The sequence below is a fragment of the Manis pentadactyla genome, chromosome 14, assembly GCF_030020395.1.
Source record: "Manis pentadactyla isolate mManPen7 chromosome 14, mManPen7.hap1, whole genome shotgun sequence".
Classification (NCBI taxonomy): domain Eukaryota; kingdom Metazoa; phylum Chordata; class Mammalia; order Pholidota; family Manidae; genus Manis; species Manis pentadactyla.
The window spans coordinates 64,501,635-64,524,322 of NC_080032.1; the positions used below are offsets into that span (position 1 = coordinate 64,501,635).

Sequence of the window (22,688 nt, forward strand, 5' to 3'; positions counted from 1 at the left end):
TCCTGTCCCTCTCCTCCCCCCCATCTCTCCTTCCTTTTCCCTCCCCCCCGGCTTCCCCCTTCTTCCGCTCCCGCATTCCCGTCGGCAGCCGGCCGGCGGCTGGGACACCATGCTCGGGCTTCTGCGACTGCTGCTACTGCTTCCGCACCCGGGGTCCCCCGAGCCCTCCGGCCTGGCCTCGCTGTCCCCGGGGGCGCCCCCCCAGGCCCCCGACTTGCTCTACGCCGACGGGCTGCGCGCCTACGCGGCCGGGGCTTGGGCGCCGGCCGTGGCGCTGTTGCGGGAGGCGCTGCGAAGCCAGGCGGCGCTGGGCCGCACGCGGCTGGACTGCGGGGAGCACTGTGCGGCCGAACCGGGGGCCGCGCTCCTGGACGCCCTGGCGCCTGACTCCGGGCCCGGAGGGGTACAGGGGGCCTGGGAGCGGCTGCTCCTCCGCGCCGCGCTCCGCCGCGCCGAGTGCCTGACCCAGTGCACCGCGCGGAGGCTGGGTCCCGGGGGCGCGGCGCGGCTGCGCGTAGGGAGCGCTCTCCGGGACACCTTCCGTCGCCGGGAGCCCTACAACTACCTGCAAAGGGCCTACTACCAGGTGCGGGAGCAGCCCGGCCGCTTCGTGGGTGCTACCTACCCGGCCCGCTTTGCTGTCCTACTCTGCGTTCGCCAGGAGAGGGCGGAATGCCAGCGCCCAGGACCCGGGGTGCGGCTGGGGTGGCGGGGTGGGGGACAACGACCTCTCCGTTTGAGTAGGTCTCATCGAAATCACGTCAACTACCCATGAGGTTGCAGAGGGACAGCCTAAGGGGGATTGTGGGAGCCAAGTTGGAAGGGGGTGGGTGTCACAAGGCGGAGATGGAGGGAAGGGGCCTGAAGTTTTAGTAGGTCTTACTGAGTCCTACGGGCGGCACCGCCTATCCCTAGGATGAAGCATAGGGGCTGTGGGCCAAACCCGCCGCTGGGCAGGAAGTCTTGGGAGCGGGGCGAGTGCAGGAAGGTCAGAGGAGGGGGCCCGAGGGCGCTTCGGGAAGGTTAGAGGAAGGGCAAGGCTGACGGCGGTGCCCAGGGGTGTCGAGGACCGCGGGCTCCGGGCAGCCTCTAGTTCGGTAGCTATTGCCTACGTGGCTGGGGTTTGTGGAGGTGCTGGTCACACACACCCCGCTCAGGGTCCTAGAGACCTGCGGGTTTTGCTGGTCGCTCAGGTCTCCCCACTTCCCCACCTCACTTAGCTATCACTTCCACCTCATCTCCAAAACTGAGCCCCTGAGGACTCTGCCCATATGTCAGCCACCCCAAACTCTTCAGAACCCCTTTCTTTGGCTACCAGACTTCTGGAAGTCCCAACATACTGGTTTCTTAGGGGATCTGGAGGTTGGGAGGTGGGCAGTTCTGACTGATAAGTCTTCCACAAGGCTCTCGGACAGTCCCAGGTGTGGGGGTGGGGCAGAGAGGGGGCAGAGTTCGGACACCCCCTATCGCAGGCAGTGACGCCCTCCTCCTTCCTGCTTCTCAGCTGAAGAAGCTGGACCTGGCAGCATCTGCAGCGCACACCTTCTTTGTAGCAAACCCCGCGCACCTGCAGATGCGGGAAGACATGGCTAAGTACAGACGGATGCCTGGGGTTCGGCCCCAGAGCTTCCGGGACCTGGAGACGCCCCCACACTGGGTGAGACCCCCAACATGACTCCTGTCCTGCCCCCAGCCTTTGACTGGCTGGACACACAGGCCTCCCCATGTAGCTTGGGCAACAGAATATCTGGGTACTGTCCTCAGTGACCCTGGATGGGGAGTCCCTCTCCGGGACTTAAGTTTTCTTCCCTGAAGATCACTGAAGGCCCATCTCCCAGCATTCTGATTCTGAGGACCACTTTTGTATTCCCCAAGTGAAATGGGACCTGGAGTCCATGGCCCAAATGTGACCAACACCCTTCCTCTTCTTCCTACCCCCAATCTTGTCTGGCAGCCTCTCCCCATGGATCTCAGGCTACTGACCACTCCCTCCCCAACAGGCAGCCTATGACACTGGCCTGGAGCTCCTGGCTCACCAGGAGGCAGGGCTGGCACTGCCCAGGCTAGAGGAGGCCCTGCAGGAGAGCCTGGCCCAGATGGAGAGCTGCCGGGCTGGCTGTGAGGGGCCTGAGGAGCAGCAGAGGGAGGGAGAAGAAGAGGGGCCGGGGAGCCAGGGCGGCCTCTATGAGGCCATTGCAGGTACGGAGCTGGGAGCCTGGGGTTCATGAGGCCTGGAGGACACCAGAAGCTGAATGACTCGAGTGTGTCCCCACAGGACACTGGATTCGGGTCTTGCAGTGCCGGCAGCGCTGTGTTGGGGACACGGCTACACGTCCTGGTCGCAGCTTCCCTGTCCCCGATTTTCTTCCTGGCCAGCTGAGACGGCTGTATGAGGCCCACGCTCAGGGTCAGTTGGGGAAGGTTGAGCGCTGGGGGTGACAGGTTGGAAAGGGAAAGTGAAGGTTTGTCCCTGGTGGTATCCTGAGCCCTCTCTCTCCATCCCTCCACAATGTCTCTGGATCTATAATTGGTCAGAGCTCCGTAGGGACCATCAGGACAACTCTAATTTGCTCTCCTTTGGTGCCATTGTGGAACACACACAAGGCTCTCTGCCCTTGCTGCTTCTCACGTTCCTTTCTTCTGTCCTCTTATTTCCCTTTGAACTCTGCCCATCCAGCTCAGGTAGGTCTGAGGAAGCTTAGAAAGCAGTGGCTGAGCATGGCTGCCAGGTGGGATGGAGGCTTTTGAGTTGGTTGGCCTTGGGACACCACGTTCTCCAGCTCTGCCTCTGTCCCTGTCTCCCTCTGCCTCTGCCTCTGCCCAAGATCCTTGCCATTCTTGGTCTCTGCCCCACCCACCCTATTGCTCTGTCTCCAGTGGGGAATCTGTCCCAGGCTGTGGAAAATATCCTGAGTGTCCTGCTCTTCTACCCGGAGGATGAGGCTGCCAAGAAGGCTCTGAATGAGTACCAGGTCCAGCTGGGAGAGCCAAGTTCTGGCCTTGGGCCAAGAGAGGTAACCCTCCCACCCAACTCACTTACCCTGTGAGGTAGCCCTGAAGCAAACAGATATCCCTGTGAAGTATATTTGAACTTGGCCCCCACCCCGCATGCTGGTGCTAGCACTCTGGTCACCAAAGGCAGCCAAGTCCAGCATCTGACTTGTCTGCCCTCCCTGCTCCCCACTTCGGACTCTACTTCTGAGCCAAGTGCCAACCTGCCCCTTTTCCCTTCCCTGCGCTCCTGCGTGCCTTACCGTATGTGCATGCAGGGCCCGTTAAGGACCACGCAGCCTATCCCCTAGAACCCGGGGATGCCCTGCTCTCCTCCAGCCTTAACTTCCCTGCCCCACTTACCTCTTTCTGGCTCACCCCTTCTCCCTGCTGTCTACGCACCTCAGGACATCCAGCGCTTCATCCTTCGGTCCCTGGGAGAGAAGAGACAGCTCTACTATGCCATGGAGCACCTGGGGGCCAGCTTCAAGGATCCTGTGAGTGACGCCCCTTCTCTCCACCTCACCCCTCAGCACTCCCTCAGGAGGGGAAGACAGCAATGCCCTGCATTTATGTGGCACTCCGGGCTGCAACAGGTTTCCCATTTTGCTGCAACCCTGACCAGCTTGGAGAGGAGCTGACCACCCCAGTGTCTCAGGGACAGAGCCAGGTGCCCGTAGGGCAGGGTGGCTTTGAGGTCACGCAAGCCAAAGTGTCGGTCTCTCCTCTGCCACAGACAAGCTCTGGACCTTCACTTGCCCAGTCTCAGTTTCCTCATACGTGAAATGGGAACAGCCACACCTCTCTTACAGAGCTAGTGAAGCCGTGTCATTTGCTGTGAAGTAGAGAAGGCTCTGTGCCTCTGCTTTTATTACTTTTTGTTGTAATTATGAGAGGAAACAAGAGGGCAGAAGTTATTCGTAGCTAGGACTGTAGCATAAAGCAGGATTGCTCAGCCTTCTTGGCACTATTGACGTTTTTGACTGGATAATTCTTTGCTGGGGAGAAGAAGGAGGATGTCTTAGGCCTGTAGGATGGTTAGTAGTTCCCTGACCTCTACCCAGTAGACGTCATAGCACTCTGTGCATCATGGCAATCAAAAATGTTTCTAGAAGTTGCCTGATTTCTCCTGGCAGGCAAAATAATCTCCTTGCTTGAGAACTGCTGCTTCAAAGTGTGGACTCTAAAGCTATCTTGAATCCCAACTCTATCATTTACTAGCTGTTTGGTCTCAGGCACATTACTTTGCCTCTCTAGTCTGGGTCCTTAATTGTAGAATGGGCACAGTAATACTATCTGTTTCATAAGATTATTGTGAATGTGAAATGATAAATCCCAATTCCATGTATAAAGCTCTTAGAATAGCACCTGGCAAATAGTCATTGTAGGTCGTTGTTGTGTTATTGTTATTATTATTATTACAGGGTTTGGCCTAGTACCCAGGGCTCCCTACAATGAGTCCAGGGCTCTTCACACCTCTACCTTCCCCTCCACTAATGTTGCTGTTCAGAGACTAACAGCAGGGATTAGACTGGGGCTGGACTGGGTGGGTGATGGTGCTTTTCCTGACTGTCCCAGGACCCTTGGACCCCAGCAGCTTTCATCCCTGAGGCACTTAGAGAAAAGCTCAGGTAGGTGGTGCCCTGTGATGGGAGGGGCCGGGCCTGAGCTGGCAGCGGGGAAAGGGTCCTGGAAGGCTGGGTCTGGGGAAAATGGGTTTGGACTAGCCTGCGCCTCCACTGAGCATGTCTCTCCCCCCTGAGAGAGGATCAAGAGAAGAGGCCTTGGGATCACGAGCCTCCACAGCCGAAGCCCTTAAGTCACTGGAAGGGTAAGTTCCTGGGAGAGCAAGAGGCAGGAGCCTGGAGGGTTTGGGGACTGCCAGCTGCTTCGGAACCTGCCCTCAGGCGAGCCTCGACCCCTCCTGCCCTGTCCCTCCCCTGCAGATGTCCTCCTACTGGAGGGAGTAACCCTGACCCAGGATGCAAGACAGCTGAATGGGTCGGAGCGCGCCGTGTTGGATGGGCTGCTCTCCCCAGCCGAGTGTGGCGCGCTGCTGCAGCTGGCCAGGGTAGGAAGTCCTGTTACTCGATGGTGCAGCTGGCCAGTCAGGGACCCTCAGGAATAGCCGTCTGCCCCCTTGCTCTTGGTCTGCCCCCTGCTCTGCCCACTCAGATTCTCCCACAGGGACTGTGCTTGCCATTGCCTCACTGCCATGGGCAAGGCCCTTTTCCTCCCAATGTAGCTGATGTTGGCTTTACGAGGGAATTTTGCTAGAGATTGATAGGAAGAACAGAACAAAAAACATAAAGGCATAAAAAGGGATGAGTATGCATGCAAGGGCAGACTGCTTGGTTAGACGAGAGTTTAGTGATTGGCTCAGGGGACACAGGCTTCTTTTCCCATTCATTATACCCCCTCCAGGCTTGGGCTGAATGACCCATGTTCACCAGGTTGAGCCTGCTGTTTTATGAAGCTTCAATCCTCATTCTAGGGTAGTGAGTCTTCAGTATACACTCATCGAGTACCTGCTGTGTACTTGAACTGACTAGGTTCCTGGGAGAGGTAGATGAACACAGACTGTGCATTCATATAGAGAAGGAATATACTGTATAGAGAAGGAATCAGATGCACAGACAAGTAATTAGAGTAGGTGGTTGAGTTTGATAAAAGAAGTATATGATCATCCAATTAGAAGTGCCAAAAAGCAAAGTCACAGAAGACTTCCCAGAGTAGGTGGCATCCGAGCTCCATCTTGAGGCTGAGCTGACCAGGCAGCTTAGAGGAGCAGAGTCAGGCTGCGAAGGAGAGGACCACGGGTATTCTGGGATGTGTAGTAAAGCCTAGGGGTTCGGAGAGCACGGGCCGGCCCCAACAACGGTTCCCTGTGTGACCTTGGGCAATGTATTTTAACATCTCTGAGTCTCGTCTCCCTGTGGATAAAATGGGGCTAAATACAGTGGTTTTGTCCTAGGGTTGTGAGTTAGCACATGGTAGAGCTTTGGAAGAATATAGAAAGTGCAGTCGTTATTATCTTCAGGCTATATGTTACCCAGAGGAGGTACAGGGGAGAGAATCCTGAAGTATAGGCACAGGGTTGATGGTGAAGGGCCTTCTGTACCCTGCCAGGTAGTTTGGACCTCATCTGCAGGTGGTAGACAGCATACTGAAGGATTTAAGAAGGCGCTGACTCACTTTCACGTAGAACCTCCAAGTGCAGGGTCTGGAGTTACCATCCTGTAGAGCTGGTACATCTGTCTACTGGCTGTGTGGAGAATGCACTGGGAGAGTACAGGAAGTGGGGGACTTCTGGGGTGATGTGGGAGTGCCACCACCTTAGGTTAGGGCCTCATTTCAAGGGAACAAAGAGGGGCAGATGACAAATATTTAGAAATCAAAAGTAGAAAAGATAAGGACTATATTTAAGTGGAAGATGATAGAATGGAGTCAAGGATAACACCCAAGTATTGGACCTTCTTTCTATTCCTTGATCAGTCTAAACTCATTCCAGCCTCAGGCCCTTTGCACTTGCTGTTTCTGCTGCCTGGAACATTTTCCTCTCTGACATTCAAATGGCTTCTTCATATCATTTGGTTTCAATTTAGATGTCACCTCATCATCAATTAGCTGTCTCCTGTCCACTGCCTAGGCACATTCAAGGTTGTAGCCCTGTTTTAATTTTTTTTTTTGGTATCATTAATCTACAATTACATGACGAACATTATGTTTACTAGGCTCCCCCCTTCACCAAGTCCCCACCACATACCCCTTCACAGTCACTGTCCATCAGCGTAGTAAGACGCTGTAAAATCACTGCTTGTCTTCTCTGTGTTGCACAGCCCTCCCCATGCCCCCACACACACTATACATGCCAATCGTAATGCCCCCTTTCTTTTTCCCCACCCTTGTCCCCTCCCTTCCCACCCATCCTCCCCAGTCCCTTGCCCTTTGGTAACTATTAGTCCATTCTTGGGTTCTGTGATTCTGCTGCTGTTTGTTCCTTCAGTTTTTCTTTGTTCTTATACTCCACATATGAGTGAAATCATTTGGTACTTGTCTTTCTCCGCCTGGCTTATTTCACTGAGCATAATACCCTCTAGCTCCATCCATGTTGTTGCGAATGGTAGGATCTGTTTTTTTCTTATGGCTGAGTAATATTCCATTGTGTATATGTCCCACATCTTCTTTATCCATTCATCTACTGATGGACATTTAGGTTGCTTCCATATCTTGGCTATTGTAAACAGTGCAGCGATAAACATAGGGGTGCATCTGTCTTTTTCAAACTGGGCTGCTGCATTCTTAGGGTAAATTCCTAGAAGTGGAATTCCTGGGTCAAATGGTATTTCTATTTTGAGCATTTTGAGGAACCTCCATACTGCTTTCCACAATGGTTGAACTAATTTACATTGCCACCAGCAGTGTAGGAGGGTTCCCCTTTCTCCACAAGCTCGCCAACATTTGTTGTTGTCTGTCTTTTCGATGATGGTGATCCTTACTGGTGTAAAGTGATATCTCATTGAGGTTTTAATTTGCATTTCTCTGATGACAAGCGATGTGGAGCATCTTTTCATGTGTCTGTTGGCCATCTGAATTTCTTCTTTAGAGAACTGTCTATTCAGCTCCTCTGCCCATTTTTTAATTGGATTATTGCTTTTTGTTTGTTGAGGTGTGTGAGCTCTTTATGTATTTTGGATGTCAACCCTTTATCGGATCTGTCATTTATGAATATATTCTCCCATACTGTAGGGTACCTTTTTGTTCTATTGATGGTGTCCTTTGCTGTACAGAAGCTTTTTAGCTTGATATAGTCCCACTTGTTCATTTTTGCTTTTGTTTCCCTTGCCCAGGGAGATATGTTCATGAAGAAGTCACTCATGTTTATGTCCATGAGATTTTTGCCTATGTTTTTTTCTAAGAGTTTTTTGCCTATGTTTTTTTCTAAGAGTTTTATGGTTTCATGACTTACATTCAGGTCTTTGATCCATTTCAAATTTACTTTTGTATATGGGGTTAGACAATGGTCCAGGTTCATTCTCCTACATGTAGCTGTCCAGTTTTGCCAGCACCATCTGTTGAAGAGACTGTCATTTCCCCATTCTATGTCCATGGCTCCTTTATCGTATATTAATTGGCCGTATATATTTGGGTTAATATCTGGGGTCTCTATTCTGTTCCACTGGTCTGTGGCTCTGTTCTTGTGCCAGTACCAAATTGTCTTGATTACTGTGGCTTTGTAGTAGAGCTTGAAGTTGGGGAGCGAGATCTCCCCCACTTTATTCTTCCTTCTCAGGATTGCTTTGGCTATTCGGGGTCTTTGGTGTTTCCATATGAATTTTTGAACTATTTGTTCCAGTTCATTGAAGAATGCTGTTGGTAATTTGATAGGGATTGCATCTAATCTGTATATTGCTTTGGGCAGGATGGCCATTTTGACGATATTAATTCTTCCTAGCCAGGAGCATGGGATGAGTTTCCATTTGTTAGTGTCCTCTTTAATTTCTCTTGAGAGTGTCTTGTAGTTTTCAGGGTATAGGTCTTTCACTTCCTTGGTTAGGTTTATTCCTAGGTATTTTATTCTTTTTGATGTTATTGTGAATGGAATTGTTTTCCTGATTTCTCTTTCTATTAGTTCATTGTTAGCCCTGTTTTAATTTTATCTGTAACACTTATCACCATCTGAATTGATCTGGCTAGTTGGCTAGTTTATTATCTCAAAAAATAGACCCCATGACTTTTTCGTGACAGTTGTGTTCCCAGTACCTTAGAACAGTGCCTGGCACATAGTAGGTGCTCAGTACAAATTCACTGAATGATTGAATACAAGAATAGAAGGTTAGATGGGTTGGATGACTAGGGGGCCTGTCAGAGATGAGGCTTCTCTATGGGGTAACTAGGTAGTGGTACTTCGAGTTTCAAAAAGCAGGCAAAAGAATAGGTATCAGGAAAGGAATGTCCAAATACTGGGAGATTCCCAGGTGATGAGAGTCATGTAGGTGGTCAGTTAATTGGGACCCAGCATCAAAGTGTCTCAGGTACTATAAGACCATGTCAAGTGGGGAGAGGTCAGAGGGGCTGTATCCTGGGGCTGGGGGTTGGTGCCATCTCCCCAGCTCTAGTCAGCCAGAACCTGGCCTGACTATTGGACTTGATTCCAGAGAGACTCCCCTGTTCTTGGCTCATCAGGAATGAGCCATGGGGACTTGCCTGCCCCCCTTCCCCAGCTGTCAGAGGCCCCCTCCCCACTCTGGGAAGCTCTCCAGCCATCTGTGCACAGTCACTCTGTGAGTGAGATCCCAGATCTTTACCAAACAGTGACTATACAGACATGAATCTGGCCATTCTCTGGGAAAGGGCAGCCACTCAGGAAAAGGGGCCACTGGAGAAGGCTGGGAGTTAATAGCTTCTCTCGGGGAGTGGGAGGGGCAGGGGGAAGGTCTTGTAGCCCCTTGGGAAGTGAGGTGGGTGATAGCTCAGGCCAAGGAGAGTGACCCCACAGTCAACCCCTCCCTATTCAGGACGCAGCTGAAGCTGGAGCCAGGTCTGGCTACCGTGGCCGCCGCTCCCCTCACACCCCCCATGAACGCTTCGAGGGGCTCACGGTACTTAAGGCCGCACAGGTGAGAGGAGGCACCCATGCCCTGGTGTGATGCCCGGAGGTGGAGAAGAGAGTGTGCAGGAGACCGGGCACCAGCTCCTCAGCCTCTCCTGAGGAGGGGCTCTCCCAGGACTGAGGGTGCCTGAGTGCCCTGCCAGGGATGAGGAGGGGGTGCCCTGAGACCTAGGGGCTGGGCTGCAGTCATGGAGTGGAAGGAGCCGTGGGGCCGATGGGCGGAGCTGGCTGATGAGACTCCGAACCCACAGTGGACAGCAGTGGAAGCAGGGCCGGGCCGCGGCTGGGCCACCCTTCCAATGCTCCTTCCTGTCCCGTCCCTGTTTTTACGGCCTGCAGCTGGCCCAGGCTGGGGCTGTGAGCCGGCAGAGCGCTAAGCTGCTTCTGGAGGTGAGCGAGCGTGTGCGGGCCTTGACGCAGGCCTACTTCTCCCCGGATCAGCCCCTTCATCTTTCCTTCACCCACTTGGTGTGCCGAAGTGCCATAGAAGGTAACCACCAGGGACCCCAGCTGCTTCTCCCCGACTTCAGGCCCCTGATGGGCACTGTACACTTCAATGTTCAAACTGTGTGGGTTTCAGTCTTCACTCCAGAAAGACTCTGACTCCCTGCCCATCTGTGGGCCCCCAGCTGCAGGGCGGATGTGGGTGGTAGATGGACACAGGAGTGCAAAGGCATTCACCAAGTCCCTTTGCTTCTTAGGAGAGCAAGGGCAGCGCATGGACTTGAGTCACCCGGTGCATGCAGACAACTGCGTCCTGGACCCCGACACCGGAGAGTGCTGGCGGGAGCCCCCCGCCTACACCTATCGAGACTACAGGTGGGTGGCCCCTCTCAGTGTCAGGCAGGCGGGCCTGGGCAGGGGTCTCACTGCCCCCTGTCTGCCTCCCTCCCCAGTGGACTTCTCTACCTCAACGATGACTTCCAGGGCGGGGACCTGTTCTTCACGGAGTCCAATGCCCTCACTGTCACGGTAAGTGGGGCCAGGTTGTAGGGGTGTGACAGGGAGCCCAGCTGTGGACTCCAGATTCAAAGCAGAAGGTTCCCAGAGGCAAATGCAGGGAAATGGCTGGGCCCACCTTAACCCTTTCCTTTCCTGGCCCCCAGCCCTCCCCACCACTTGTCTGTGTTCAGGGGTTCTCCTAGCAGAGGCTGACCACGCCTCCCTGGGGCATCTCAGAGTGGGCCCCCCCGGGTCCTGCCTTCAGTATCTGCCTTACCTCCTAAAGGAGGGTGGGTGAAGCACAGGACCTTGGGTCCCTATTCCAGGTAGACGCTAGGGGCTAGAACTGGCTGGAAGGAGAGGGGCAGGGGTTTTTCCTTGCCTACTGCTCCGTCTTACCAAATGACCTTCTCCATTTACCACCACCAGCTATCCAAGTCCTCCTGGGGTGGAAAAATGTCCCCAAGAGCCTTATCCTCAGTACCCAGAGTCTTTACTTCACTCGTGCCCTCAGACTGCTTCACGCCCTGGGTTCAAAGGGTCCAGCAGGAAAAGTCAGAGCACCAGGGGATGGCGGGCCCTTCTCTCTCTGGCTCCAACTCCTCTAGCTCCAGTCTGGCACTTGTGCTGGCCATGTTGACCCCCATATCCCATTTGCCCCAGGCAGTCCCTGAATGAAGGAGTAGAAGTGCTGGGCAAGATGGCCGACTTCTCTGTGCGTGCCCCATCCTGCTCTAGGGAGCTAGGGCCTAGGTCTCCGAGGGGACCTATCCCTGGGGCTGAACCTGCCCTCACCCCCCAAGGCTCAGGTCCGTCCTCGCTGTGGACGCCTCGTGGCCTTCAGCTCTGGGGTGGAGAATCCCCATGGCGTGTGGGCTGTCACATGGGGACGGCGCTGCACCCTGGCCCTGTGGCACACGTGGGCACCTGAGCACAGGGAGCAGGTGAGGAGGAGCTGGAGTAAGTAGGAAGGGCAGTCTGTCCTGGTGGGTAAAAGGTGGGCAGGCTGACTGGTGAGAGGCAGGGGCTGATATGACCCAGGGGGTGTCCTTGGGACAGGGTGGGTGCAGGGCATTGGGCCAGACTCTCCTTCCCATAACCAGGAGTGGACAGAAGCCAAAGAGCTGCTGCAGGAGCCAGAGGAAGAAAAAGAGGAGGAAATGCCCAGCAGAGACCCTTCCCCAGAACCTCCCAGCCTCAGGCTTCAGCGGGTCCAGGACAAGGCTGCAAAACCACCTCGGGTCCGAGAAGAGCTGTAAGGGGCTGAGGCAGCCCCTTGGGAATGTGCCCACTTGACCTGTGAAGAGCCTCTTTGATGCCAGGACCCATGGGAAGCCCCCAGGTGACAGGGGCAGAGCAGTGACCTTTCCATCCCTGCACCCCCACCACCTTGGGAATTGTAAGGGCCAGCCAGCCCTGGACTCAGAGGTCACTGCACAGACCAGCCTAGTGCTCCCCAGGCCTGCTCCCAGCTGATGGGCCTCCAGCCCTTGGACAGAGAGAGGACACCGTGCCTCCCTGGAAAGAAATGGTGGGGTTGGGCCTAGCTGCTTCAGATGAGGGGGGCCAAGGGGAGGAGAACCCCACTGCCCTTTCCCCAGCCTGTAATAAAGAACTTGAAGGTCCCTCAGCAAGGGCCCAGTCAAGTGTATTGCGGCTGTTTGTGTGGCTGCTGGAGGTGGGCATGGCCATGGCTGGCCTGGGAGGAGACAGGTGTCTTCAGGCCTCCCAGAGGCTGGGCCACTCAGGCCTGTATTTTGTCAGGGAAATCTCGTCCACCTGCTCCCCTCATGCAAATGGATACAAACCCCCGACAGCTGCTCCTTGGGCCTCTAACCCGAAGCCCTGTCTTCCCTCTGAGCTTCCGGGAGACTTAGGGCTGCCTGATCCCTCTGGCCTCTCCCCTTAGAGCCCCAGTGAGCCCCTGTGAGTCATGGGGGCAAGGGGTAGGCCAGACCCCACATGGGAGCAGGGACAGGGTTGCCCTCCCCTTGTAATCCTTTTCCACCCAAAGTAGGGGCAGGCCTGTCATCCTTCCTGGATCCCCTGTACCTCCCCAGCTCCCAGGATCAAACCCAGGGGCAGCTGGTTGGGTTTGTTGAGAAGAAGGATTATCCAGATCAGTCCTTCCTAATCGCAGCTCCTATCCACGCCCCCACATAGTTACTGTAACCCTCTTCCCCCACTACCCTGAGCTAAGGAACAAAATTGTGGGTGTTGACAGTGGGCCATCTCTCACCCTCATATTCTGGCTCCTGGAGTGGTTGCTAGGTAGGCCCTGACTGCCAAGGTCACCGCCAGGGGGGGGGGGGGTCACAGCCTGAGGGCCCCTGGAGCTGTGGTTGGTACTGCTCCTTTGCACCCCTCCCAAACCCCAACCTTTAAATCCTCACAGCTTTGTTCTAATCCCATGGGGCCTGATGCTCTTATCTCTGCCTGCAGAGACTGGTCAGGGAAGCACCCCTTCAACCCCTCCTCCCCCCAGGGCCTGTGGGGGTCTGCTCCTCTCTGCAGCCCCACACTCCCCCCTCCCTTCCCCTAGGCTGGGCCCAAAGAGGCAAGGAAGCTGCCGCCTCCCTGTCCTCTCCCCTCACCCCTGCCAGTGATTTCATTTGCCTGACATCGTTGGCCCTACCCTTCCCTACCAGTGCCCCCCCACACTCAGAGTCAGGGCCAGGCCAAGTGGGCTCCCCTGGCAGCAGAGCCCGGGGCAGGTGACGGGCAGGCGTGGCAGCCAAGGGAGTGAGGAGGCGCCTGGGAACTGGAGCTGGAAACCTGGGAGAGGTCCACGCAGAGCCCAAGTAAGAAGGAGGTAGCCTGGCTCTGCTCTCTGGGGCTGGGGGCCGCGGGGACTCCAGCAGGCTGCGGCCGGCTGCACAGGCCTCCAGACCTGGGGGGGCGAGCGGGGAGGTGGTGCAGGCCACCCAGTCATTTCCCTACTTCTTAGAGTGGGCTCTAGCTCTCATGAGGAGTCTGGTGTGGGGTGTGAGGGACCGAAACATGGCCTGGCGGGGATCCCCCTATGCCTACCCCATGTCCCTGGCAGGAGCCGGAGCTACCCCTCAACCTGTCAGCCATGGGGGAGATGGAGCAGCTGCGGCAGGAAGCGGAGCAGCTCAAGAAGCAGATAGCCGTAACCCCAGAACCCTCCCACTGGGGGACCCCAAAAAACATGGAACCAGGCTCATGAGGGAGTGTGGCCTGGGGGCAAGGGGGCTAGATTCACTCTTGGGTGACACCTTAGAGCCCCTTGACCTGGAAGTGACCAGAGCCTTTCTGAACTTGGATGACCTCCCAGCCCTAGGGCCCTGTAGCCCACCTACCTCAGAGGCCCATGCACCCACCAGCCCCACCCTGCCCTTACCCTCCCTTGACATCTGCTTCCTCCCGCCAGGATGCCAGGATAGCCTGTGCCGACATTACTCTGGCAGAGGTGAGACCTCCTGTGCGTATGGCAGGGCCCAAGGGGAGGGGTGGGGCTGGGAGCTCCCTGACCAGCAGCGCCCGGGTGCCCAAGCTTTAGAACAGCATGTCCTTGGAATGAGGAATGACATTAATGAATTCATTCAACAGCTGTATAGTGGCATCTGCTCTGGGCTAGGCACAGTATTGGAAACTAAGGATGCAGATGCTGTCTCCGTCTTTGTCCATAAAATGAGTGACTACACCCCTTTACATGGTGGTAAGGAGGAGGAGAGACAGCACCCTGTAAATCAAAAGCCCATGTAGGCCCTAGTTACTAGTTGTCTTACTGCTCTTCATCGATTCTAAGATGCACATTTTGACATCTCTGAAATCAAGATACATCCAGCAATAGATGATGCCTTCCAGTTATAACTGGCAGCATTTTTTCTTTCTTACATAAGAATAGTGCTTCTTAGAGTCAGTGGCATCTTAAATTGGGTTAAATGTTAATAATAAAATTTGCTGAACACTTACCATGAGCCAGACACTGGACTAAACTACTTAAATATATAATTTCATTGAATTTTCATGACAACGCTGTAAGGCAGATGCTATAGACCTCATTTTACAGATTAGGAAAAGGCTTAGAGAGGTTAAGTAATTTGCCTGAGATAATAAAGCAAGTAAATGGCAAGTCAAGTCTATTGATGCTGGAGCCCCAGTATAAGTCTAGACGCTGATAGAGTTTCATGGGCAGAGGACCACAGATTCCAGGAGGTGCAGTTCAGGGTCACAGTGATGCCCTGGGTACCCAGTTAGAGGTGGCTGTGCCACTGTGGTGTGAGAGCAGGCTGCTAGAGGCTTGGGTCAGTGGATGTGTACATCCCTTCCTAAGTTTGTATTCAGTGGCTTCATGTTGGCAGCTTGAATTTGGTCAAGGGGGGAGTATTTATGTGATGAGAATCACCCTCCCTCCTCCTGTCATTCTCCCCCATTCCACACTGAAGAGGCAGTAAACACTGGCCGTGCATCTTGTGGCTTGTCTAGATATCAGTCTACGCCACTCCAGGACAAGGGCTTCTTTCTCTAAGGCTGGGGGCCTGACCAAGAACCACCCACAAATGAACTTGGACAGATCAGCAGCTGTCCCTGCTCTGGGCATGTACCCTGCTCACCCTGGTTTCTCATGCCCCCTTTTCTGCAGCTGGTGTCTGGCCTAGAGGTTGTGGGACAAGTCCAGATGCGGACACGGCGCACATTAAGGGGACACCTGGCCAAGATCTATGCCATGCACTGGGCCACCGACTCCAAGTGAGGCTTGAGATGCACCCAAAGGGGAGCAGGAGGGGGAGGCAGGAGGGAGAGGCTTGGGTGACATGGTGGCCTCTCTCCAGACTGCTGGTCAGTGCCTCACAAGATGGGAAGCTGATTGTGTGGGACACCTACACCACCAACAAGGTACCAGCCCTGCCTCCCTGCCCTCCGTCACCCTGCCCTTCCTTGGGGATATTGTGCCTGCCCTCCTCTGCCCTCCCCATCTGGGAGCTCAGATGCTCTTGCCTCTGCCCACACCCGCCCTCCTGCAGGTACACGCCATCCCACTGCGCTCCTCCTGGGTCATGACCTGTGCCTATGCCCCATCGGGGAACTTTGTAGCATGTGGGGGACTGGACAACATGTGCTCCATCTACAACCTCAAGTCCCGTGAGGGCAATGTCAAGGTCAGCCGGGAACTCTCTGCACATACAGGTGAGCCAGAGTCCCTCTAGTCGCGCCAGAGAGGTCTAGGGAAGCCTGGCCCTGGCAGCTAGTGCCTCTGCAGCCAGGCATTGTCCTAACCACCTCCAGGTTATCTGTCCTGCTGCCGCTTCCTGGACGACAACAACATTGTGACCAGCTCAGGAGACACCACGTGGTGAGGACCAGGCGCTGTGTATGTTGGGCTTGGGAGGCAGTTCTGCTCTAGCCTTTCTCTGTGACAGCCTCCCTCCTCCCGGCAGTGCTCTGTGGGATATTGAGACTGGGCAGCAGAAGACCGTGTTTGTGGGACACACAGGGGACTGCATGAGCCTGGCTGTATCTCCCGACTTCAAGCTCTTCATTTCGGGTGCCTGTGATGCCAGTGCCAAGCTCTGGGACGTGCGGGAGGGGACCTGCCGGCAGACTTTCACTGGCCATGAGTCGGACATCAATGCTATCTGCGTGAGCCCCCACTTGCTCCGGCTCCAGGGTGCCTCATTCCCACCACACACAGCCTTCAGTGGCCCCAGAGCCCTCGGCCCCTCCTTTTTAACTTTCCTCTTTGAAGTAATTTCACCTTATAGACAAGTTGCAAGTAATAAAAAGAGCTCCCCTGTGCCTTTCACCCATATTCACTGTTAACATGTTACCACATCTTTATTATTCTCTCGATAGAGGGAGGATAGGTAGACAGAGAGACAGACAGACATATACACCCGGTTGTAGATACAGACATATTTTGTTGGGTCTTTGAGAGTTAAGTTACAGACATGTCTCTTATCCCTTAAATATCTTCCTAAAAACAAGGCTGTTCTTATACACCCACGGTATAATTCTTCAAATCAAGAAATTTAACAGTGACACAATACTATGGTCTATAGCCTATGCTCAAATTTCACCAGTTATCTAAAAAATGTCCTTAGTAGCAGTGTTCTTTTCTGTCCAGGAATCTGCATTGCATTTCCTTGCAATGCATCTTTTTAATTTCCTTTAAACTGGAACTGTTTTTCTGCCTTTGTCTTCCATGACACTGACGTTTTTGAAGAGTACAAACCAATTGTCTGTAGACTTCCCCTCCATGTGAGTTTATCTGACGTTTCGTCATGAGATTCAGGCCATGCATTTGTGCTTGGCCTGCTCCTGCATGCTCTGATCTGGCAGACCAGCCTGCGCACAGGAGCCTGGGGCAACCTCCACCCTTCGGGCCATGTGACCTTGGGCAAGTTGCCCACCCTCCCTCTGCCTCATGTTTGCACCTGCATTGGGGAAATAGCATCTTAATGAGGAGCAAGTGAAGGGTGTAGGGGAGCCACAGGTATGCAGCTTGCAAGGGATAAATGTTAGCAATGAAGAGCACAGGGGTAAGGACAGACAGAGGCTGAGGGAAACAGCTTGCCCTTGAGCCACCAGGGCAGAAGCCTGGGAGGGGGCAGGAGAGGCCGTGAGCTGCCAGGGTCTGAATCCTGACCTTCAGGCCATCTGTGCCCTCAGTTCTTCCCCAGTGGAGAAGCCATCTGCACAGGCTCGGATGACGCCTCCTGCCGCCTGTTTGACCTGCGGGCAGACCAGGAGCTGACTGCCTACTCCCACGAGAGCATCATCTGTGGTATCACGTCCGTGGCCTTCTCCCTCAGCGGCCGCCTGCTCTTGGCAGGCTACGATGACTTCAACTGCAACGTGTGGGACTCCATCAAGTGTGAGCGTGTGGGTAAGGGCCAGCCCCCTACTACAACCTTGGCCAAACACCTTCCCCAGCTCCCCTTGTTGGGACTCTCTTACTGCTGGCTCCGAATTGCTGGGTCACTGAGCTCTACCCGGGAATCCAGTCCCCTTGATTCCCAACCTAGGGCCATCTTCCCTCAAAAGTCACTCTGAGCAGCCCTTCTGCACTGCCCCATGCCAACAGCTGCTCCCTGAACGAGCTCCTCCGGTCACCCTGGACCTGTGGGCCTTCAATGTCTAGTCAGTTCTGGCTTCGGGAGGGTCCACTGAAAGAAAGAGCAATCTCAGGGAACTATGTAATGAGCAGAATCAAGAGCTAGGGTGGCCTGGGGGCCCTGACCCCAACCTAGGGGCTTATCTAGGCCCAGCCTGGTCTGAGGTTGAATCAGATAGTGTGGCCTCTTCCCTTGGGAGAGGCCAGGTACTGAATGAAAATAACACTGGCCAGAGAGTCAGGATCCAAATCTTCATTCTGTTGCTCACTTTCTGAGTGCCCTTGGGCAACTCACTTCTCTCAGCCTCAGTCTCTTCATTTGGAAACAAAGGAGGAAGATGAAAGGGTTATCTTCTCCATTGGTCTAGTGCCCATCAAGGTGCCCCTTGCTTTTCTCACAGTGCTGCCATGTCCAACCTTTCCCTGTCCCCGCCGACCCCTCCCTCAGAGAGAGTCAGGAGAGATTGCCTCTAGAGCAACCCTACCTCAGAGCTAATCCTCTTTTAGTCTGCCCCCATCCTAGGATTCCTGCATGTGCATACATTCCCCCTGCCAAATCAGCACAGCAAATGGGCTGACACCTCTCCCTTTTACTCAGGCATCCTCTCTGGCCATGACAACAGGGTCAGCTGCCTGGGAGTCACAGCCAATGGGATGGCTGTGGCAACCGGCTCCTGGGACAGCTTCCTCAAAATCTGGAACTGAGGAGGCTGGTGGAGGGAGGTAACAAGCCATGAAGATACTCAGCTGCCCCTCCCCTGCCCAGTTCCTTGAAGGTTTCTTTCAGGTTTTCTCTTCTATACCCCAGCTGCCATTCCCACGGGGCTGTCTCCTTTGAAGGCAGAGGGAGTATGGGGAGTGTGCCTCTGGGAGGCAGCATCAAGGACACAGGGACAAGGAACGGCCCCAGCACCTCCCATGGCCTCCCCTCTCCATGGTCCTGACAGCTTCTTCCTTGATGAACAAGGACAACTGGTCCTCCCTGGCCCTTGGAAGGCCGGGCAGGCTCCCAGTCTGAGTCCTCAGGCCCTAGGAGTCCTCCCCCAGGTCACTACCTCTGCCCAGACCCGGGAGGCACAGGGTGCTCAGTCCCGCGGCCATGGCTCTGGCCTCCTTCTCCTCCAGGCTTTCTCCTTCTTCTACCTTCTTTTTCTCTGCTAAAGCACCTATAATAAAGTGTAGCACCCTGGTATAGCTGTGATTTTTGGCTTCCACCCTACTTTTGTTCCAAAAAGATACAGGTCCCACTTAAGTAATAAAATATTACAGGTGCAGTGATAAAGGCTGGGTACAACAGTGTGTACACAGAAGGTAGGGTAGAGGCAGAAGCCCAAGCCTCATGGGGGAAGGCCTGAGATGGATCAGGAGAGGGTATTCACCAGGTGGCAGGGAGAGTGTGTGTACAACGCTTCACTATAGCCTGTGTATGGTGTGTATGTATGTGTTTATATGAGAGGCTTCTGTGGAGAAGGAATCAGATTATAAAAGGCTTTGAATGCCAGGCTAAGAGTACAGACTTTATCCTGAGGACAGTGGGAACCACCGTAGAGTTTGGGACAGTGTAGTAACATGATCTGTTTGCTCCTCAGGAAGGCAGCCCTAGCAGCAGTGAGGCTGCTCAAGGGAAGGCAGGGAAGACTGCGTGGAATGGAGGGAGACAAGATAGGAGGCTGGGGGCAAGAAATGCACAAATGATAGGTTGGGGGAGGGAAGGGATGCAGAAGAGATAAAAGACAAAGAATCACCCGGACTTAGGAACCAATAGCCAGGATATGGGACATTAAGAGAGAAGAATTCAAGATTCTTCTGGCCAAGGTTCAGGTTTGAGCAACTGGGTGGATAATGCTGTTAGTCACAGGCACAGAGAATAAAGATGAGCAATAGCTTTTAAAGGAAGATCACCATTTCAACTTTAGACTGCCTGACTCTGAAGTACCTGTGGGGAGCTGGATAAAGGTCAGGGTTAGAACAAGAGACCTGGAAGTTACCAGAATATAAGTTAAGTGATAGTTAAAACCCTAGAAGTGAACACCTAGCAAGAGGAAAAGGCCAAGGCTAGAGCCCTGGGGCACACCAGGATTTAAGGGAGGTGTGTAAACAAGGTGTGGAGTATCAGTGGGGGGACACTCAGGCCAGGGAACGCAAGCTCCCCAGGCCACCGTTCTACATCCAGAAGACCCGTCCAAGGTTTAGGTATAACATTTAAAAACATTATTTAAAATCACTTCCTTTAATATAAAAAAGAAAAAACACACAAAACACAAAGCCGAAGGAAGTTTTCAGTCCCAGATTTGGTAGTTTAGGGGAGTCAAGCAAGCGACCCTTTCCAGTCTCTTGGGGAAAGAAGTGGTGAGAGGGCACAGCATATCCTGTGTAACCCCTGGTGAGCCCCGCCAGGCCAGCCCAGCCTAGTTCTCTACCAAGCTGGGTAACTGCTGATTCTCCTTGTCATGGTCCTGGCCTGGCTCCCATGCCCATCCTCCAGTTCTCAGCAGTCGTCCAGTTCCCAGAGTGGCTCCTTCTTTTAGTTCCCTAACATTTTCACTCAGGGAAGAAGGCCACTTACCCTGCAAAAGGCAGTGTGTGATGTGGGGAAGGAGTTTCAGAGAGGGCCCCTCAGGTGGGAGGGCCTCCCACCCTTCACATTGGCTTTCCTAGCTTTCAGCTTCTCTCCTTTACCTGTCGTGGTGCCAGAGTCCCTGGAGAATTGTCATCCTGCAGGATGGTGAGGGGAGATCTCCCTGGTACCTTGCCATTTGGCTTCCGTCTATTATGCTTAGAACCTAGGGAGGGTAAGGGGTTAAAGCAAGGAGCCACAATTAGAGGATTACAGTTTATTATGTTCATCCATGGACATCATCCCAGAATATTATCACAATGTCTCTTCCCTATACCTTGCCCTTAAATTCTGTACCTGAAGATCGGGGAGTCTCAGGGTCTCTCAAGGACGTATCTGAGCCCTGGCTGGCCATGGGGTTTTCTGCGGGCTGTCCTGTTTCCTCCCTGGAAAATGCCTGATTGGTGGGGAGCTCAGTCTGGCTCCAAGGTGGCATCTGGTCCTCAAGGGAAAACTGGGTGCCCAGAGGCAAGTCCAATTCAGAAGATGAAGGTGCCTCTAGTGGCAGAACAGGCTCTGGGGGAAGATTCGATCTGGGGGCTTCGGTCTCAAGTACTTCACTCAGCTGTTTCACCAATGGGCTTGGGGGTTCTAGAGGGGAGAAGTGAGGTAAGACAGTGACCCTCTGAAACAAGGCATTCAGAAAGGAAGAAAAAATAGAGGAGCCTTAAGATTCATGCCCTCCTGGGTCTTTAAAGGATTGGGAAGAGAGAAATCAAGGTGAAAAGGAGCAAAATGTTGAGAAAAGAGTGAGATGGGTTCAAAGCAGGAGTGCGGAGGCCCCTTTAAGGAGCCCTGAAAGAATGGCTTCATTTGACCCACCCAAGGATGCTAGGTGACAGCCTGATCAGAATTCCCTGGGCCCAACACTTACCTCCACTGCTGGTCTTCATAGGTGTCCGTGCAATGCCAAGGGTAGGGGAGCGGGGATCTGAGTCCTGAGCCTGATTAGGACTCTCCAGCTGCTTCTCTGCTGGTAGGTTTGGCTGTGGAGAGCTCTCCACCTATCAGGACCAAAGGCTAGAACAAGTCTGGATCCTGACTCTACTACCCTCCCAGGTCTCTAGCCTCAGGCTGATATTCCAGGCAGGAATTACCAAGGCTCTCAGATACTGAGCCTACTCCACCCGGATTGAGAATGTGGACAACAAGGCCTCAACGTAGAAGAGGGAGGAGGGCGTGAGGGCTCTCCCACAATCAGGTTAGGCAGAGGCCCAAGAATTCAGACAGTTAGCTTCTCTGCCTCCTCCACCGTGGATCAGAGTACCTGGATAGGAGTGCGCAGGATACCAGCACTAGGTGAACGGGGGTCCGCCACTCGAGCCAGATGCTTGTTGTGCGGCGGAGGCCGCGCTGGAGTGACTGGGACGCTCTTGGCTGAGCCCATCTCAATCAGGAGGAATAGGGTGGGGCAGGGCCCGGCCCGGGTGAGGAAGGGATGCCTGTGAGAATCGACTCAGGTCTCAGACTCTCCCGCGACCGTGTCCGACCTTTGACGCCAGACCACCCGATCTTCCCAGCTCCCAGCTGAGAAACCTCCTGACCTCCGGGCCAGAGGCCTCTGCGGGGATAATGACTGATGCAGCTGGCAAGGTGGTTCATTCCGAGCCTGCCGGGCCTTCTAATCTATTCACTAGCTTATTCAAATCACTTACCGGGCCCCAATGCCGCCTTTGGGTGCACAGCCGCTCGAACCTCAACTCCCAAAGCTGAGTTTCAAACCTCCCGCCACGCCCCCGTCTTGATCCTATTGGTTGAGTCAACGCAGGCCCCTATAGGTCCGCTATGTGAGACCCGCCTCCATTGAAGGTAGCCATTGGGCTGGGAGGACGTCTATCATAGGGACTAAAGGGCAAGGGGCAGCGGTTTGGCTTGGCTTGTCCGGGAGTGACGCCGCCTTGGTGAAGGAACTTTTGTTCCGTATCGGGCTGCAAGTTGTCCATCGTGAGACTTTGAGGAGTGCCAGTCTTCGTTTTTGAGACCTTCAGTTTCCAAACCAAGTTATTTTATTTAAAAAAGAATCTTGAATTTTTACACTATTATGATCACGATCCAGCTGGAGACGGACAAGATTTTTCTGAGGCGAGAGGGATGGTGATCCTTATTGGTTGATAGAGTTATCAATCACTCGGCACCTTCTCAAGCTCCGCCTCACTGGATGGCCCTTTTCAAATACCAAGAATACAACTGCCCTTCTATTTTCCGATTGGACAGACCCAGGGTTTCTGGGATTGATTGGTTTAAACAACCGTCAGTTTCTGCTCTTCAATAGAAAGCACGCGAAGGGACTGTAGGGGTCCGAGAGTTTGAGCAACCAAAACTCCGGGGCCCACTTCGCGGCTCCACCTGCGCTCTGCCCTGGGAGAGTGGGATTGGTTCTTTCGACCGTCGACTGCATTTGGAGAGCTTTTCATTGGTGTTAACCAAGAGTAGGGCACAGGGCG

General features: G+C 54.0%; 3 protein-coding genes across 10 annotated transcripts; 2 read left to right on the forward strand and 1 right to left on the reverse strand.

Moving 5' to 3' along the window:
* The first annotated feature begins 11 nt into the window (after positions 1 to 11).
* On the forward strand, positions 12 to 12,197 carry P3H3 (prolyl 3-hydroxylase 3). Of its 2 annotated transcripts, XM_036909991.2 has the most exons (15): positions 12 to 586; positions 1,505 to 1,657; positions 2,001 to 2,199; positions 2,276 to 2,407; positions 2,878 to 3,014; positions 3,399 to 3,488; positions 4,570 to 4,622; positions 4,755 to 4,822; positions 4,938 to 5,062; positions 9,510 to 9,611; positions 9,944 to 10,094; positions 10,306 to 10,423; positions 10,501 to 10,576; positions 11,350 to 11,490; positions 11,650 to 12,197. In XM_036909991.2, exons 1-15 carry the CDS (start codon positions 110 to 112, stop codon positions 11,803 to 11,805), a joined length of 2,178 nt encoding a protein of 725 aa, XP_036765886.2. In that variant the 5' UTR covers positions 12 to 109; the 3' UTR covers positions 11,806 to 12,197. The 2 variants fall into 2 exon arrangements, with proteins under 2 accessions (XP_036765886.2, XP_036765888.2); XM_036909993.2 differs by lacking the exon at positions 10,501 to 10,576.
* A 134-nt stretch (positions 12,198 to 12,331) lies between these two features.
* Positions 12,332 to 18,817, forward strand: GNB3 (G protein subunit beta 3). Of its 6 annotated transcripts, none has more exons than XM_057492483.1 (9): positions 12,332 to 13,358; positions 13,593 to 13,679; positions 13,941 to 13,979; positions 15,156 to 15,262; positions 15,346 to 15,409; positions 15,538 to 15,700; positions 15,800 to 15,866; positions 15,952 to 16,153; positions 17,183 to 18,302. In XM_057492483.1, the coding sequence occupies exons 2-9, from the start codon at positions 13,623 to 13,625 to the stop codon at positions 17,564 to 17,566; spliced, it is 1,083 nt and encodes a 360-aa protein (XP_057348466.1). In that variant the 5' UTR covers positions 12,332 to 13,358; positions 13,593 to 13,622; the 3' UTR covers positions 17,567 to 18,302. The 6 variants fall into 6 exon arrangements, with proteins under 6 accessions (XP_057348466.1, XP_036765898.2, XP_036765901.2 ...); XM_036910003.2 differs by having other exon boundaries at positions 12,332 to 13,347; XM_036910004.2 differs by lacking the exon at positions 12,332 to 13,358 and having other exon boundaries at positions 13,368 to 13,679; positions 17,183 to 17,399; positions 18,226 to 18,817.
* A 1,021-nt stretch (positions 18,818 to 19,838) lies between these two features.
* Positions 19,839 to 22,583, reverse strand: CDCA3 (cell division cycle associated 3). Of its 2 annotated transcripts, none has more exons than XM_057492485.1 (6): positions 21,900 to 22,583; positions 21,512 to 21,621; positions 21,119 to 21,248; positions 20,542 to 20,835; positions 20,307 to 20,410; positions 19,839 to 20,194 (listed from the first exon to the last, which is right to left on the reverse strand). In XM_057492485.1, the coding sequence occupies exons 3-6, from the start codon at positions 21,135 to 21,137 to the stop codon at positions 20,036 to 20,038; spliced, it is 576 nt and encodes a 191-aa protein (XP_057348468.1). In that variant the 5' UTR covers positions 21,138 to 21,248; positions 21,512 to 21,621; positions 21,900 to 22,583; the 3' UTR covers positions 19,839 to 20,035. The 2 variants fall into 2 exon arrangements, with proteins under 2 accessions (XP_057348468.1, XP_036765902.2); XM_036910007.2 differs by having other exon boundaries at positions 21,512 to 21,686.
* Between the last annotated feature and the right edge of the window lie 105 nt (positions 22,584 to 22,688).

Bases quoted from the DNA above. Each gene is read 5' to 3' on its own strand.
- P3H3 (XM_036909991.2), top strand. From the start codon at position 110: ATGCTCGGGCTTCTGCGACTGCTGCTACTGCTTCCGCACCCGGGGTCC. The intron at 4,623-4,754 runs GTAGGTGGTGCC...CTCCCCCCTGAG, and splicing joins GCACTTAGAGAAAAGCTCAG to AGAGGATCAAGAGAAGAGGC. The intron at 10,424-10,500 runs GTGGGTGGCCCC...CTCCCTCCCCAG, and splicing joins TACACCTATCGAGACTACAG to TGGACTTCTCTACCTCAACG.
- GNB3 (XM_036910002.2), top strand. From the start codon at position 13,569: ATGCCTACCCCATGTCCCTGGCAGGAGCCGGAGCTACCCCTCAACCTG. The intron at 13,980-15,155 runs GTGAGACCTCCT...CCTTTTCTGCAG, and splicing joins CCGACATTACTCTGGCAGAG to CTGGTGTCTGGCCTAGAGGT. The intron at 15,701-15,799 runs GTGAGCCAGAGT...AACCACCTCCAG, and splicing joins GGAACTCTCTGCACATACAG to GTTATCTGTCCTGCTGCCGC.
- CDCA3 (XM_036910007.2), bottom strand. From the start codon at position 21,631: ATGGGCTCAGCCAAGAGCGTCCCAGTCACTCCAGCGCGGCCTCCGCCG. The intron at 20,836-21,118 runs GTAAGTGTTGGG...TCTCCCCTCTAG, and splicing joins TATGAAGACCAGCAGTGGAG to AACCCCCAAGCCCATTGGTG. The intron at 20,411-20,541 runs GTACAGAATTTA...TACCCTCCCTAG, and splicing joins TGAGACTCCCCGATCTTCAG to GTTCTAAGCATAATAGACGG.